Source organism: Entelurus aequoreus, linkage group LG19, assembly GCF_033978785.1.
Source record: "Entelurus aequoreus isolate RoL-2023_Sb linkage group LG19, RoL_Eaeq_v1.1, whole genome shotgun sequence".
Lineage (NCBI taxonomy): Eukaryota > Metazoa > Chordata > Actinopteri > Syngnathiformes > Syngnathidae > Entelurus > Entelurus aequoreus.
In genome coordinates this window covers 26,305,402-26,321,758 of record NC_084749.1, presented here as the reverse complement: position 1 = coordinate 26,321,758, position 16,357 = coordinate 26,305,402, and the positions used below count along the sequence as shown (strand labels likewise).

At 38.8% G+C, this 16,357-nt stretch overlaps 1 protein-coding gene across 1 annotated transcript in view; it reads right to left on the bottom strand.

Annotated features, from left to right (window-relative positions):
• The window catches only part of LOC133635235 (glypican-1-like), a 101,629-nt gene extending 85,472 nt beyond the window's left edge, over positions 1-16,157 (bottom strand). Inside the window, exons 1-3 of the mRNA XM_062028179.1 lie at positions 16,061-16,157; positions 15,090-15,228; positions 8,013-8,376 (exon numbers count right to left, since the gene is read on the bottom strand). Of these exons, the coding sequence (XP_061884163.1) occupies positions 8,013-8,154 (142 nt within the window). The 5' untranslated portion in view covers positions 8,155-8,376; positions 15,090-15,228; positions 16,061-16,157. The remainder of the gene's footprint in view (positions 1-8,012; positions 8,377-15,089; positions 15,229-16,060) is intronic.
• Positions 16,158-16,357: the final 200 nt, after the last annotated feature.

Sequence of the window (16,357 nt, the reverse complement as noted above, 5' to 3'; positions counted from 1 at the left end):
TGACAATCAACAATGTCCACACAAAGAAGGATAGCAACAACCTAAATAGCCTTGCTTGCTAACACAAAGCAGGTGCGCGGAATAGCGCTCAAAGGAAGACATGAAGCCACTACAGGAAAACACCGGCAAAACAGGAAGGGCCACCAAAATAAGCAAGACAAGAACTAAAGCACTACACACAGGAAGACACCAAAACACTCAAAATAAGACACAACGACTTGGTGGAGTTACATTTTTTAAAGTTTTCTGCAGGTTTTTCATGACAAAAATGTGCCTTGCCTCAAAAAAGGTTGAAAAACACTGCTCTATTCATTTAGCAGACTTTTATTCGCGTTTATTTCCAAGTTAAAAAAATATACATCCATCGTCATGTCTTTCATAATGATTGTGAACGATAGGCAAAATTTTAAAAAAAAAGTGCAGTTCCCCTTTAATTTGGATTGTTATGTGGTGCATAGTTTATGTATGTGTTTATTTTTTCACAGTTTCAAGTTTAATTTAATGGTAGGCGTAGTTTAGGGTTTACTATGCATGTTAGACGTGAAAGCAGTGCGCAATTGCGCACGCGTGCACCTTAGAGGGAACATTGACTGCAGTACAGTAGGGTCCTGTATCGTGTTTGATTCCACAATCACCAAATGAGTGTGTGTTGCTCTCTGAGCGAAAAAACACTTCACATAAAGGAAGAGGCCTCTTTCTGGAGAATTCTACATTCTGCTGCTATCACTCTGGACCTATCTGATTTCAGTTCATCTTTTCTGAGGAGACAGAACTTGCTCAAATAATTAGAGCAGACCAAGGTCCAAGAGACTGAGGCATAGTGTTGTTCATCTGTCAATAAAAGATGAGTCGTTAATGGAGAGGCATGGAGCGAGTCGTGCCTGCGCTCCTCCTCGACCATCCCCAAAGCACTAGCAGAGACCTTGAGTGACTCACCTTCTCTCTCCCTCGCTCTGTCAACCACTCTCTTTCATTCCTGCCTGTGACTTCCTAACAACAGTCTGCATTTGTTTACCTGCTTCTTGTCTTTGTGTTGCCATCTTTCTGTATCAACCCCCCACTAGGTTTGCGCGATAGACCTTATAAATGCAGGGTTTCCCTCCAGTTGATTGATCGTGGCGCACCGCTACAGCAAAATGAAAGCCGCCACACCTTAAAATGAGGGGTTTTTTTTAACGTGAAAACAAATAAAAGTAATATAATGTATTGTAGCCTTAAGAAGAAGTCACACAAAGTCCAACGGTCTTTTAACTATTATTGCCAATCTGATGCTAACAGCTGGCCCAGTTCCACACATATTCCCTCCCATGCACACACTTCCTCCTACATGCAGACACTCATGTTCTGCCGATCCCCATTTACTTCACATCAATCACACACAAACTATTGTTGTCCCGATACCAATATTTTGGTACCGGTACCGGTACCAAAATTATTTCGATACTTTTCTAAATAAAGGGCACCACAAAAAATTGCATTATTGGCTTTATTCTAACAAAAAATCTTACGGTACATAAACATATGTTTCTTATTGCAAGTTTGTCCTTAAATAAAATAGTGAACATACAAAACAAGTTGTCTTTTTTTTGTAAGTAAACAAACAAAGGCCCCTAATTTAGTCTGCTGACGTATGCAGTAACATATTGTAAGGCTGCAGAAGCAAGATAGCCGAAACTTGTCAGGTACAAAACTTTACCTTACTAGCCTATATAAATCAACCATTTATAAAGTAACATATTGTGTCATTTTCCATTCTATTATTTTGTCAAAATTATTAAGGACAAGCAGTAGAAAATTAATTATTAAACTACTTGTTAATTTACTGTTAATATCTGCTCACTTTCTTTTTCAACGTGTTCTATCTACACTTCTGTTAAAATGTAACGATCACTTATTCTTCTGTTGTTTGATACTTTACATTAGTTTTGGATGATACCAGAAATTTGGGTATCAATCCGATACCAAGTCGTTACAGGATTATACATTGGTCATATTCAAAGTCCTCATGTGTCCAGGCACATATTTCCTGAGTTTATAAACATAATATACATTTTAAAAAAACGAAAGAAGATGTGATGCCAAAAAATATCGACGTAATCATAGTAGTATCGACTAGATACTACTACGCTACTGTACTTGGTATCATTACAGTGGATGTACTTTTCAGAGGCGATATAGTACCGAACATGATTCATTAGTATCGCGGTACTATACTGTACAACCCTAACACAAACAAACATTTAACACCAGCAGGTTGTTACAGTATTAATGGATATATATTGCCTATTATTTGCGTACTATTGACCATTGATGCACCAAAAATTCTGCCGCCGAAGAAAGACTTTGACCAACTTTGAACACTGCCGAAACCGAATGCTGCATGTGATGATGTCGGCAAGATTCACAGGATTGTCTGGAGCAGAGGCGGCATGTCTGCGCTGTGGACGTACTTAATACATCAGAGATATACCTACGAACAGCAATCTACAATGGTGCAATGTGCAAATATTAAGAGGACGGCGGCAGCTTTAAAGGAGAGAAGGCTTGCAGCACGTGACGTCAGTGTTTTGGGGCAGTAGAGGCTTGCTGCTGCTCGCTATTTGTCGTGTACATGGAGCGACAGAAGTAAAGAGTTTCTAAACATGAGTACAGTCTTCAGCAACACCAGAAAAGGGGTTTAGATTTGTTTCTGGTCTTTTTTAATAAAGAAAAAGGCACTAAAAGTCTCTAGAGTGTAGACACATGAAAAATCTATTTCATTGTACATGAACAGCAACAATTCAAAAATAGAGCAAAATGGTACAATGTAAAAAATATAAGTTAATACAAATAACAAAATATTTGTTTTTAAATATATGTATACATTAGTCATGATGACCACACCCCCAATTACACCTCTCGCCACGCTCCCACCGCCAAAGATATCTTGGCAATCTCGGGAAAGCCTGTAAATATATACATTTGGCCGGCGATAGAGATTTTAATACTATTGTCATATCGTGATAATGCATGTTGATGGCACATTCTAGCTGTGTCCCAAACGACAAGTGAACAAACAAATACAGTTTATTACAAGTAACTTTATCACTGGAGGATGAGGAATAGCAAAAAAATGTTGCACTACGCATCATAGTATGATACATTAAGCCACGCTATCAGTGGTGGGCGAATTGATACAAATATCAACATCAACGATACCAGGTATATAGTAACAGTATATGGTCGAACGGAATGGCTACTGAATCCAGCACCTAATCCAGTACTTTTTTTGATACTGACCGAATCCCGCCAGTTCAACAGGTCACCGATTCACGTAAAATCCAAAAGTGCCATGTTACCTGTTGTGGGCGTCACGCCTAGTTGTCCACTTAGCACTTGGCGTTACACTCTAGCAGCACTGTGAGCAGACTCAGACAAACTACCTCAAGGTAATGTTGCATAGTCCAATGCCAACAAATAAATTGACTTAAAAAATTCCCCAACATAGTTAAGTAAGGCTCCACTTGGCTAATATACATTGGCTTTGCTATTGAAATGCTACTGAATAGCATTAGAGATTTTACATGTGAAGTGAATTATATTTATATAGCGCTTGTCTCTAGTGACTCAAAGCGCTTTTACATAGTGAAACCCAATATCTAAGTTACATTTAAACCAGTGTGGGTGACACTGGGAACAGGTGGGTAAAGTGTCTTGCCCAAGGACACAACGGCAGTGACTAGGATGGCGGAAGCGGGGATCGAACCTGAAACCCTCAAGTTGCTGGCACGGCCACTCTACCAACCGAGCTATACCGCTACATGGCGATTTAAACACCTGCACTGTTGTTAATAAAAACTACAACTAAGATGTACGTCACAATCAAACAGCTGGTGCGTAATAAGTACAATACTTACATTATTAACACTTTTTAACTGACTAGCCAACACACCAGCTGCCATCTAATGTCTTGGACTTGCAACTGTAAATGCAACTTCCTGTCATTCTTGCAACGTAGATTCAAAAATGTTATATTAATACAAGATATAACGACTGGATAGCAGTTACAATAATCAGCTCATTTTAAAGGCTGCAATAAAACATTTTGTCTTACTATCAAAACCAATTGTTATTTATTAACACACAAAAGCACTGAAAACTAGTACCATTGAGTATCGGTACTGAGAATTGATACCGTATCGGTTCAAATGTGGACGGTACCCATCCCCAATGGTCGATACCACAATAATTTGATTAATATTTTTGATTATCACAAAATCAGTTTTTTTTTTGTTGTCTTTGATATTATTAACAAACTCAGGAAATACTGTGTGTCCCTGGACACAGGAGGGCATATTGTGCAAAAAATAATAATAATTAAAGCCAGTCTTAGCTTAAGTTGAGTTATTTTGCACTATTGAATTTATTTTGCTCAAAATATTATATGTAATATGAAGGAATGAGGAAATAATTTAAATACTGGTAGTTTAAAAAAAAATGTATCACTGCTTTTTCACTGCGGCTTTTCTGGTACATTTATTTATTTATTTAGCGTAAAATAATCTGATGTAATGTTCAATAAAATCTACTCTACGATCTACTCATAAAATATCTAGTTGGCTAGTAGACTGATTTCATATTTCTTGGCGTATATTGAACTGTTTTATATTGTTTGTTTTGTATTTCCATTGCACCTTAACAGGACAGCTGCCTGTATTTTCATCATGCCTCATGTTGGAAGACATTAAAGCTTTCTATTCCATTCTATCCATCCTGTGTTTTTGTCCGATTGTAAATGTGATCAAAAATGTAAACATTCAATAATCTAGAAAATTTGGTACGGTACGGTACGGTGGATCGATACCCAAATTTGTAGTATCACCCAAAACTAAAGTAAATGTCGGGAACCCGCATGGCTACGGCGGTTGTGACCCCAAGATGCAGGAAACAGAAGAGGATTTTAATATACTTATTGGAGAAGCAGTCATGCATACAAAGGTTCTCAAACATAATCAATCCTCAAGCACTGAGGGACAGGCGAGGCAGGCATAAATAGCAGCCTGATTGGCAACTGCAACCAGGTGTGCCAGGCTGCCAATCAGGGACAGGTGAGGCAAACGAGCGCTCAGGGAGACATGCAGGAAATGCAACAAAAATAAGAGCGCTGACAGGAAATAAACATCAAACAAGGAAACACAACCAGAAATGAATTGACAAATCGTCACATTAAAGTTAGCAAACAACAGAAGAATAGGACCTTAGTACATTTTAACTGAAGTCTACATAGAACCACGTTATAGCTGAAAGTAAGAATATATTAGCAGTAAATTAGCAAGTAGATTTGTAGATTTATAATAGTTTTGAAAAAATAATACAGTGCAACCGGAAATGATGCAAGATGTTAGCGCATACGTCAGCAGCCAAATTAGGGGCCTGTGTAACACGTTTTGAAATGCTACTATCATTTATATGACAAATAATATATAGTGATATTTATTGTTATTGCAGGAGGCTGCGATATTTATCATGATATAGATTTTAAGCAATATCGCCCATCCCTGCTCCTCTACTCACGCAAGACATACTGTAGCTAGAAAGACCTTCGGGATCATGCACAGTGTGCACATAGCACAACAAAGTCTTTTGTCTACGTCTTGCCCGCAGGCTGCTGCTTCTGTCCATCTTACAGTGATGAAAGACGAATGATTGTCTTAAAGAAAAAACACCCTATGTGTTGTAGTCTCATGGTTTAGTCAAAATGTGTGAACTCCAGCTATATCATTGACATTTGATGTGTGGTGTCTGAATGACTGACAGGTTAACCAGCCAGTTCTCAGCATGATTGATTATCTGACCAGCTCGGGAAGGAAAGTATGGCTGTAAAAAATAACAAGACAACTCATGTGATTCATCACAAAACATTATCGCATTAATCATGTATATACGCAGATTAATCGCACACTTTATTTTGACTGTAAATGCTCCTTTACCTTAACCGTGACTGGTTACCCGAAAGATGGAATGGGTTGTTATACGGTCAGTGATCCAGTCAATACATATGTCAGTGCAAAGATGATTGCAAGGACTACGACTGTTTCACATCATTTCACGTCAAAATAAACCCTGAATGGACTTTAGATAAAATTGTTACCAAGTTTTGAGCAAATAAATGATCTTTAAAAATTTTCCTGGATGACATTGTGACAAAAAAAAATGTCTGCCAATATTGGCCTCCTTTTTTAAAGTTAATTCAAAGTACAGAAGCAAGTAACAACCTGTGATTAATCATGATTTACCAAATTCAAAAGTGTGATTAATCAGATTTTTTTTAAATCAATTGACAGCACAACTCTACAATTCCCCCCCCCCCCCCCCCCTTTTTTTGTCAGCACAACTTTGTAAGGTGACAGTCTACACTACCGTTCAAAAGTTTGGGGTCACATTGAAATGTCCTTATTTTTGAAGGAAAAGCCCTGTACTTTTCAATGAAGATAACTTTAAACTAGTCTTAACTTTAAAGAAATACACTCTATACATTGCTAATGTGGTAAATGACTATTCTAGCTGGAAATGTCTGGTTTTTGGTGCAATATTTACATAGGCCCATTTCCAGCAACTATCACTCCAGTGTTCTAATGGTACAATGTGTTTGCTCATTGGCTCAGAAGGCTAATTGATGATTAGAAAACCCTTGTGCAATCATGTTCACACATCTGAAAACAGTTTAGCTCGTTACAGAAGCTACAAAACGGACCTTCCTTTGAGCAGATTGAGTTTCTGGAGCATCACATTTGTGGGGTCAATTAAACGCTCAAAATGGCCAGAAAAAGAGAACTTTCATCTGAAACTCGACAGTCTATTCTTGTTCTTAGAAATGAAGGCTATTCCACAAAATTGTTTAGGTGACCCCAAACTTTTGAACGGGAGTGTATATAAACAGTTATTTTAGTGTCAGCTATATTCATAAAGATCAAAATAGACAAAAGTATACTGTAAAAATATGGAAATAAAGCAAATATGTTGATTTCTTACTATATTTTTATTATTGTACCTACAGACACTGACATCACACGTAAATACATGGGTTACATCAGGGGTGTCAAACATACGGCCCGAGGGCCGGATCAGGCCCGCGAACAGGTTTTATTTGGCCAGCAGGATGAGTTTGCTAAGTATAAAAATTAACCTGAAATTTTTGAATGAAAGAAACTGCTGTTCTAAATGTGTCCACTGGATATCATAAACCACATGATGTTAGTACATCAGTCGAGGAAAATGATCAAATTACATGAATAACATACTGTAATTTGATTTTGATATATTTTTTGTATCTTGATAGATTGAAAATTAACACCAATGAGTTGACTAATGAACATTATCACATCATTTATTCAGAAAATATAAATAACAAATAAAGATAGAATAGTATTAACAGCAACATGTAAGTGTAAAAAAAAAAAAAAAATTATAATTTGCACAATTTTAGAATGTGCTTGTTCTATTTTTAAACAAAAAAAACAATCTGAAGTTCTCTTTATTTTTAAGTTATCGTGCCGTGATTGTACCAGTCCGGCCCACTTAGGAGTAGATTTTCCTCCATGTGGCCCCCGATCTAAAATGAATTTGACACCCATGGTCTTTGTAAACAGTTATTTTAGTGTTAGCTATATTCATAAAGATCAAAAATACACAAAAGTATACTGTAGAATTATGTAAATAAAGCAAATATGTTCATTTCTTACTGTATTTGTTGATGATTGTACCGACAGACACTGACATCACACGTAAATACATGGTTACATCCACCTGCAAAACTGCCTCCAGCTAATAATGCAAATATTATTGTTAAAGAAAAAGCCACACTGAGGTAAATTTGAGTTTTTCACCAGTCTTTTTGGTCTTTTGTGGTCATCGACAGTTAAAAAATATATTTATGCATGATGTAATTGGCATCAATCTAGTGAGTTTCAAAATCTTGCAGTGTACAAACATGAATAATTTATGAACCCCCCCCCCCCCCCCCCCCAACTTACCAGAGGTCTCTGTCTGAGGAACGCCGGCCAGCGTGAAGCCCTTCCCGGTATAGAACTGGCGCAGGTCGGAGCAACTCTTGTCCGTTGCCGGGCCCGCTGCTCCGGTCATGGCCACCAGGAGAGAAAGCACCAGAAAAAACATTATCTCAAGTGTAGTCCGATGGAATCCGTGAGAAAATAAAACGTCTTCACGAGTTCCTAAAAGGCACTCCTTTACGTGCTGTTCGGCCGTTCAATCAACAAGGTGTAACTACTGCAGGGGGACAAGCCCGGAGCGTGTCTGCCGGAAAGGACTAGCGATGTGCGGCTGGAGGTGACAGTTACACCCCTCTCTTCCTCCTTCTCCTCCTCTTCTTCTTCCGCGCTGAGATAGAAAGACAAAGAAAGAGGGCGGGGTAGCAGGTGGTGCTCCTATTAAAAAAAAATGTCGAAATATATATATTTTAAATAAGGTTGAAAAAAAATTTTCGATTCAAGGAAAGCGAGTGTGTTGTGAGGGCGCAAATATGTTTTTATGCTTTCCCTTTCACTTTCTCCATAGTGCTTTCTCTCTCTCTCTCTCTCTCTCTCTCTCTCTCTCTCTCTCTCTCTCTCTCTCTCTCTCTCTCTCTCTCTCTCTCTCTCACTCTCTCTCTCTCACTCTCTCTCTCTCTCTCTCTCTCACTCTCTCACTCTCTCTCTCCAATGCACAGCAATGCTTTGTTATTATTATACTGTAACCCACAATTTCCCCCTCTGTCTTCCTTTTTTTTTCTTTCTATCCCCTCCTGCTGCGGCCCGGCTGCATCAAATGATAATATAAATACATTTAATAAAGTCAAATACAAATAAGGCAACAAGAGAAGTATCCTACACTTCTCTTTTGTAAAGTCAATCTGAACAGCCGATATGGGCATCTACATCAACTATATGATTTGCCTGAGAAGCTGGACAGGACAAAAAATAAAAAAATAAAATACAAATTATTATACTGTAACAATAAAAAGTGTACTAGACAAGGTTAGCCCCAGGCTAAATTGGACCCCTTGAATTTTAATTGTTCACCTTCTCTATGCTAACATTTTTTCAAATGTTCTTAATTTATGTAAACAGGCTCCAGCGCCCCCACCTCGCGACCCCGAAGGAAATAAGCGGTAGAAAATGGATGGATGGATGGATGTTTTATACTGGTTTTGTACTAAAAGGATTTCATGACAGTTTTGTTCTCAGAATCAGAAATACTTTATTAATCCCAGAGGGGAAATTAAGATTGTCAGCACAATCCTATTCAAGAGCAGACAAACATTACAGGGAGACAGAACAGGATCTCTGACGGGTCTGCCAACTTCCGGCGCCCCTTACAAAAAAAGGTGAGAAACAGGTAAACGCTGGGGAGGGGGGTGAGAAAAAAAAAATTCAGTCTGAGCCTGGTCCTGGAGAGGGGGTCCAGACTGAGGCCAAGGGGGGTAAAAACCTCATAGCCATAGCACACATAAGCATGTGTGTAAGAGGGAAACCTCAAACATCATAAACACAAAGGACATTAAAGAAATTAAAAGAGCAGAGCTAATGCAACCAGCCATTTCTACATACAGCTACAAAAGTAAAACAACAACCAAAAAAAGTAAAATAAAAAACATATACACTGCGGTGGTGTTCCACGCCATCGTCTGCTGGGGTGAGGGGGAGCATGGCCAGAGACAGGAGCAGACCCAACAACGCAACCAAGAGAGTCAACTCCACCCTCGGCTGCCCACTAACTCTCGGCCAGTGTCCAGTCTGCATGGATGAGCGAGGATACATCCAAGGAGACAGAGGTGTCTGATACCTGCTCATTCAGCCAAGACACTGTGAAGCTTGTCCGTCCAGGCGCTCAGCGCGAGCTCCGCAGCCCTGTCTCTTCATCCGCATATCCTCCAGTCTCTCCAAATGGACTCCTGAGACCCAGCAGCTTGTCTCCATGGCCAAAAGCAGGGGCGTCACTAGCTTTTAAGGACAGGGGGGGCTTAGCCCCCAGGAGATGCAGAGGATGCGAGCGAACGTAGCGCACGAGCACAAAACTTCACAAACGGCTAACAAAGACTTAAAAGTTATTCATTGTTATTATTATTATTTCAGTCAGTTTATTTTCAATCCGAGTTCAGTACAACAACAAACATGGGTTAGCACAGTGACATTTTGTTTACAGCATCAACAAGAAACAATGACGTTTCAGCGCCATCTATGTTGCTGCTTCTTGATCTTAGCGCCGCTTTCGATACTGGTGATCATAATATTTTATTAGAGCGTATCAAAACGCGTATTGGGATGTCAGATTTAGCCTTGTCTTGGTTTAACTCTTATCTTATTGACAGGATGCAGTGTGTCTCCCATAACAATGTGATCTCGGACTATGTCAAGGTAACGTGCGGCGTTCCCCAGGGTTCGGTTCTTGGCCCTGCACTCTTTAGTATTTACATGCTGCCGCTAGGTGACATCATACGCAAATACGGTGTTAGCTTTCACTGTTATGCTGATGACACCCAACTCTACATGCCCCTAAAGCTGACCAACACGCCGGATTGTAGTCAGCTGGAGGCGTGTCTTAATGAAATTAAACAATGGATGTCCACTAACTTTTTGCAACTCAACGCTAAGAAAACGGAAATGCTGATTATCGGTCCTGCTCAACAACGACATCTATTTAATAATACCACCTTAACATTTGACAACCAAACAATTACACAAGGCGACTCGGTAAAGAATCTGGGTATTATCTTCGACCCAACTCTCTCGTTTGAGTCACACATTAAGAGTGTTACTAAAACGGCCTTCTTTCATCTCCGTAATATCGCTAAAATGCGTTCCATTTTGTCCACAAGCGACGCTGAGATCATTATCCATGCGTTCGTTACGTCTCCTCTCGATTACTGTAACGTTTTATTTTCGGGCCTCCCTATGTCTAGCATTAAAAGATTACAGTTGGTACAAAATGCGGCTGCTAGACTTTTGACAAAAACAAGAAAATTTGATCATATTACGCCTATACTGGCTCACCTGCACTGGCTTCCTGTGCACTTAAGATGCGACTTTAAGGTTTTACTACTTACGTATAAAATACTACACGGTCAAGCTCCTGCCTATCTTGCTGATTGTATTGTACCATATGTCCCGACAAGAAATCTGTGTTAAAAGAACTCCGGCTTATTAGTGATTCCCAGAGCCCAAAAAAAGTCTGCGGGCTATAGAGCGTTTTCTATTCGGGCTCCAATACTATGGAATGCCCTCCCGGTAAAAGTTAGAGATGCTACCTCAGTAGAAGCATTTAAGTCCCATCTTAAAACTCATTTGTATACTCTAGCCTTTAAATAGACTCCCTTTTTAGACCAGTTGATCTGCCGTTTCTTTTCTTTTCTTTTCTCCTCTGCTCCCCTCTCCCTTATGGAGGGGGAGTTGCACAGGTCCGGTGGCCACGGATGAAGTGCTGGTTGTCCAGAGTCGGGACCCGGAGTGGACCGCTAGCCTGTGCATCGGTTGGGGACATCTCTACGCTGCTGACCCGTCTCCGCTCGGGATGGTTCCTGCTGGCCCCACTATGGACTGGACTTTCGCTGATGTGTTGGATCCGCTGTGGACTGGACTTTCACAATATTATATCAGACCCACTCGACATCCATTGCTTTCGGTCTCCCCCAGAGGGGGGGGTTACCCACATATGCGGTCCTCTCCAAGGTTTCTCATAGTCATTCACATTGACGTCCCACTGGGGTGAGTTTTCCTTGCCCGTATGTGGGCTCTGTACCGAGGATGTCGTTGTGGCTTGCACAGCCCTTTGAGACACTTGTGATTTAGGGCTGTATAAATAAACATTGATTGATTGATTGACTTGCATGATCCTTCAAGATACACTGAAACACAATGAAAGTCATGGCATTAGCCTCTATGTTATTCATTCACAACATAGAGGCTAATGCCACCACTTTAGCTCACAATACATTAATTGTTTGTTCCCAAATATTATGAAGTTGCACAGATTACATTTTGGGCACATATGTGACTAAAATGGTTGTAAATTCAAGCCCTGGAAATATTATTTAATTACTTGAATTAAAGTAATATCTGGATTGGGATAATTTGGCCTATATATAATATATATTTATATATATATATATATATATATATATATTATGGCAAGCCGTTAAGGAAATTAAATATATATTGAAGTCTGAATAGAGATGAGAAAGGTTTATATATACTGTAAATAAGAAAGACTTAGAGTCCGTCTGCTGATCTGAAAAAGAGCCAAAGCTGTCAAAGAGCTGAGGGACCATCTTCAAAGTGCAATGCTGAAACAAATAATGCAAACAATAAAATGTAACTTCTAGGGCTTGAGATTAACGTCGTCCCGGGGACGGTAAAAAAAAATGCACGGGACGAAATGAAATGCTCCCCGGGACGATGGCTTTTAACCATTTTTTTTCTTTTTCTTTTTAAGTATTTATTCATTTTACATTTTATACTAAATGTCTTGGTTTTCCCACCCTCTGAAAATCCTATGAAATGTTTAACAAGCCATCCTATAATAATACAACAGCTATTAATGTAACAATACAATAAAACAAATATATTTAATGATGTTTTTTTCATTATTTTAACAATAGGCTAATGTATTTTACTTTATATAGATTCTACAAGAAACACAAAACTTAAAAACTAAATTATTTACAATTGCAGACACAAGGTTCTTGTTCTGCAGTGCTGTGTGCTAATGTGCTTCGTAAACCTGCAGGACCGCAAGGAAGTTCGCAGAGAAAATGCGGACTGGATTTTGAGTGATGTGGGCATTTTCTATATGAACAAATCCAAGGACCGCAAGCAAGGTCGCAGAGAAAATGCGGACTGGATTTTGAGTGATGTGGGGACTTTCTATATGAACAAGTGGAATGGATTGGATACCGATGCACTAAAGGGGCTCTCTACCTTACGCTATGAAGTGAGGGGAAACTGAGTGAATAATGACAGGTTATATGATTATTTATTTACACTCATATTCGGGCCACTTTATAATGAATATGTCGGCATGTATTTGTAAAAATAAAAAAAATAAAAAGTTTTTTTTTTTTTTTTTTTTTTTTTTTTTAACACAAAATTATTTAGGGGGCTTAAGAACATTTTAGGAGGGCTTGAGCCCCCCTAAAATAGGCCTAACAACGCCAATGGTTCTTCCTGCACTGTCCTGAATAAATCCTGCCCTTTGGCTGCTTTCTCTGAATCCCGGGGTCCAGACAAAACACCAGACCATGACAGAAATGGTTTAATATATATATTTTTGGTACAGAATAACAATGTGATCATCATTAAAACAATAATTGTACAAACCTTCTGAATTCAACACAGACTGCGATTAAATCCCACAGACACTACATTTTGAGGACAAGCACTATAGCTGTATGCCACAAGAGGCAGTGGGACTATAGTGGAAATTTGCCATTATATTTCTAACATAATGATATATATCCTATGATAATGAAATCACATTTTTGTATTCATCATTTAACAGGGAGCGGATTATGATAACTGTGCAGTTCAGTTTTTGTACATTGTTTTCTTACAATTCTGAGTCTCATTTGCAAGTGTTATATAATAGACTTGCATACAGTTACAATTCCAAGACATTAGATGGCAGTATAGACTGCAGTGTGTTGCCTAGTCAGTAGTCGTTTTTGCCATTAAGCTGAATCTAGTCTTTTGTTGCGCCCTACACAATGTTTATACTGCAAGTATTTTACATATTACACACCAGGTGTTTGATTTTAATGTGCATCTTGGTTGTAGTTTTGCTATTTCTGTTTAAACAACGGTGATGAAAATGAAAATGTATGCTACCATTATTTGCGTCAATGTGAACTTCCTGAACACAATGAAATTAATATAACTTAAAATAATTATTTACTAGTAGTGTGTGTGACACGAGGTAAGCCTACACAAAGTAGTTCATTTTGATGGTTATTTTGTTCGAGGAAAACATGCAACAAAGGTATCGAAATATGGCACTGTTTCATTCTAATAGTCGTTGACTATTAAAGTACAGAATTCGGTAAAAATCCCTACCCTTAAGTACCCAACTTTTCTTATCTTTTGGTGCCTGTTTTTGTGTATCTGGAATCCCCCCAAAATTAAAAATCAAACCACTGAAATCTTGCCTTCATCCAAATTTTCTCCAAACGAGCCGTTTGAAATTTTTGACATGTTTGATATATTTTGCCTCAGTTTCGTCAGTAAATATCTCCATGTATGGTAGGGTTTACCCAAAGAGATTTGCGCGAATCCACCATTTTTATTCAGTTGTAGCCCAAAGGTCTAGTCAATAGGTTCCTTCTTTTTCTCCATATTCTTGTTGTGCTGCAAACTGGCTTGTTCATGCACAAGCATGATAAGATCCATCGCTGTTGCCATTTGTAATATAAAGTAGCGTATAGTTCTAACTTATATCTTTCAGTAAACTCAATATGGAAGTGCTAAAAATTACAACATGGCTGATGCGGAGAAGATGCAGTCGAAGGGGCCTTGGCCTGGTGGAGGACTTAAATAAAACCACCCACAAAATGCTGCATTCTGAAGATACAGAAAGCGGCTTAAAGATGGTCTGTAAAATACAAATCTGGACCAAAGCACCACCATTACATGTCATGGAGACCACGGGGTAGTGTTTTACATGTAGAAAAAATAAACATTGAAATGTTTGAATTGGAACTTTTAGAGATATAATCCTCATTATGCCTCCTTGGTAGTTAACTATAGTGCAGGACTGCAGTGCTTTATTTTCCCCCTCATGTAGCCAAATGATGCAGAGCACTTCTATGCCAGTACAAATCAAACATGTTTACACTGACCATAAATGTTTGACCATTTCGATCAAGCACATGTAGATCTTTCTGACAGAAACAATTTAGACACATATTTTATACTGGGTCTCAATACATTGTGACGGTGTACCGATTAGAGTCACCAGTGGGAGTACTATGGGATTTTTCATGCTGTGTACAACAAAATGAACCACGCTCTCATCTCAGTGTGCATCTCAGCAAGTGGGAGCACTAACTGGTAGGGATTCAATACCTGCTCCGGCTCTCTCTGGCAGCGTTGGTGGACGTGATGGATGAGCTGCCTGACACCCAGCAGTCGTTCTACGCATCCTACATCCTTCCAGCGGCACAGCCGGGAAAGGTCACCGACAAACCTGAAGTCTGACTGACACCTGAGAAATGAAGCAGAAATCAAATGCAATCTACGGACAGCATTGAAGCAGATTGTAGTTTGGGTATGTTTTTATATAACAGGCTCGGATAAATGTTGATAGATGAAGAGTATTTGTATGTCTTTAAATTATGAAGCTCAGAATCAAAGTGTCTTTCTCCAGCAGGGGTTGGCAACCCAAAATGTGGAAAGAGCCATATTGGACCAAAAATACAAAAAACAAATCTGGCTGGAGCCGCAAAAAAATTAAAAGCTGTATATAAGTCTTATAATGAAGGCAACAAATGACGCAAGTGTCTATATTAGCTATAATAGCCTACTATCAAAATGACTTTGTGTCGCAGGCTGAAGCAAATCTTAGTTGACAGAAATGTTGAATTAAAATATGTATTCTACACATTTTTACAAAATTAGAAACCATTAGTAAATCAGAGGCTACTCATAAGATGAGATAACTCCTGGAAATTTTTGGCTTTTAATGGCCAAAGGTATAGATGTGTGTGTCCAAGTAAAAGGAAACGGCAGGCTGTCCTGTTTTAATAGATGTATTACAATCTTTGGCAAGCTAAGTGATGTTTGCTGTGGTGTGGAACAACATGGCAAACAAACAACTATCTGAAATGTGTCATGAGACATGCAAAACTAAATTATATACAAAGAGGATTAAAGTAAATTATATTCAATGAGCTCAAATATACCTACAGGCATAATGATGCAATATGTACATACAGCTAGCCTAAATAGTATGTTAGCATGGATTGGCTTGCAGTCATGCACTGACCAAATATGCCTGATTAGCACTCCAACAGGTTAATAACATCAACAAAGCTCACCTTTGTGCATTCACGCACAGCATGAAACTTTTGGTGGACAAAATGAGACAAAGAAGGAGTGGCAGATTTTACATATAAACAAACTGTTGGATCACAGTCCACACTATGGTGAGTTCAAGGACTGTCGAAATTAGTAGGACAAAACGATGTTCACCAAATACTGTCATCAGTGAAGCATGCACAAAAACATATTAAACAGTGGGCTTTCTAACAATTGGGAAGGTGTGTGTCATGTTTGTCATCAAACAAAATACATACTAAACCAAAAAAATATTTTTCCCCCATATTTTTCCATTT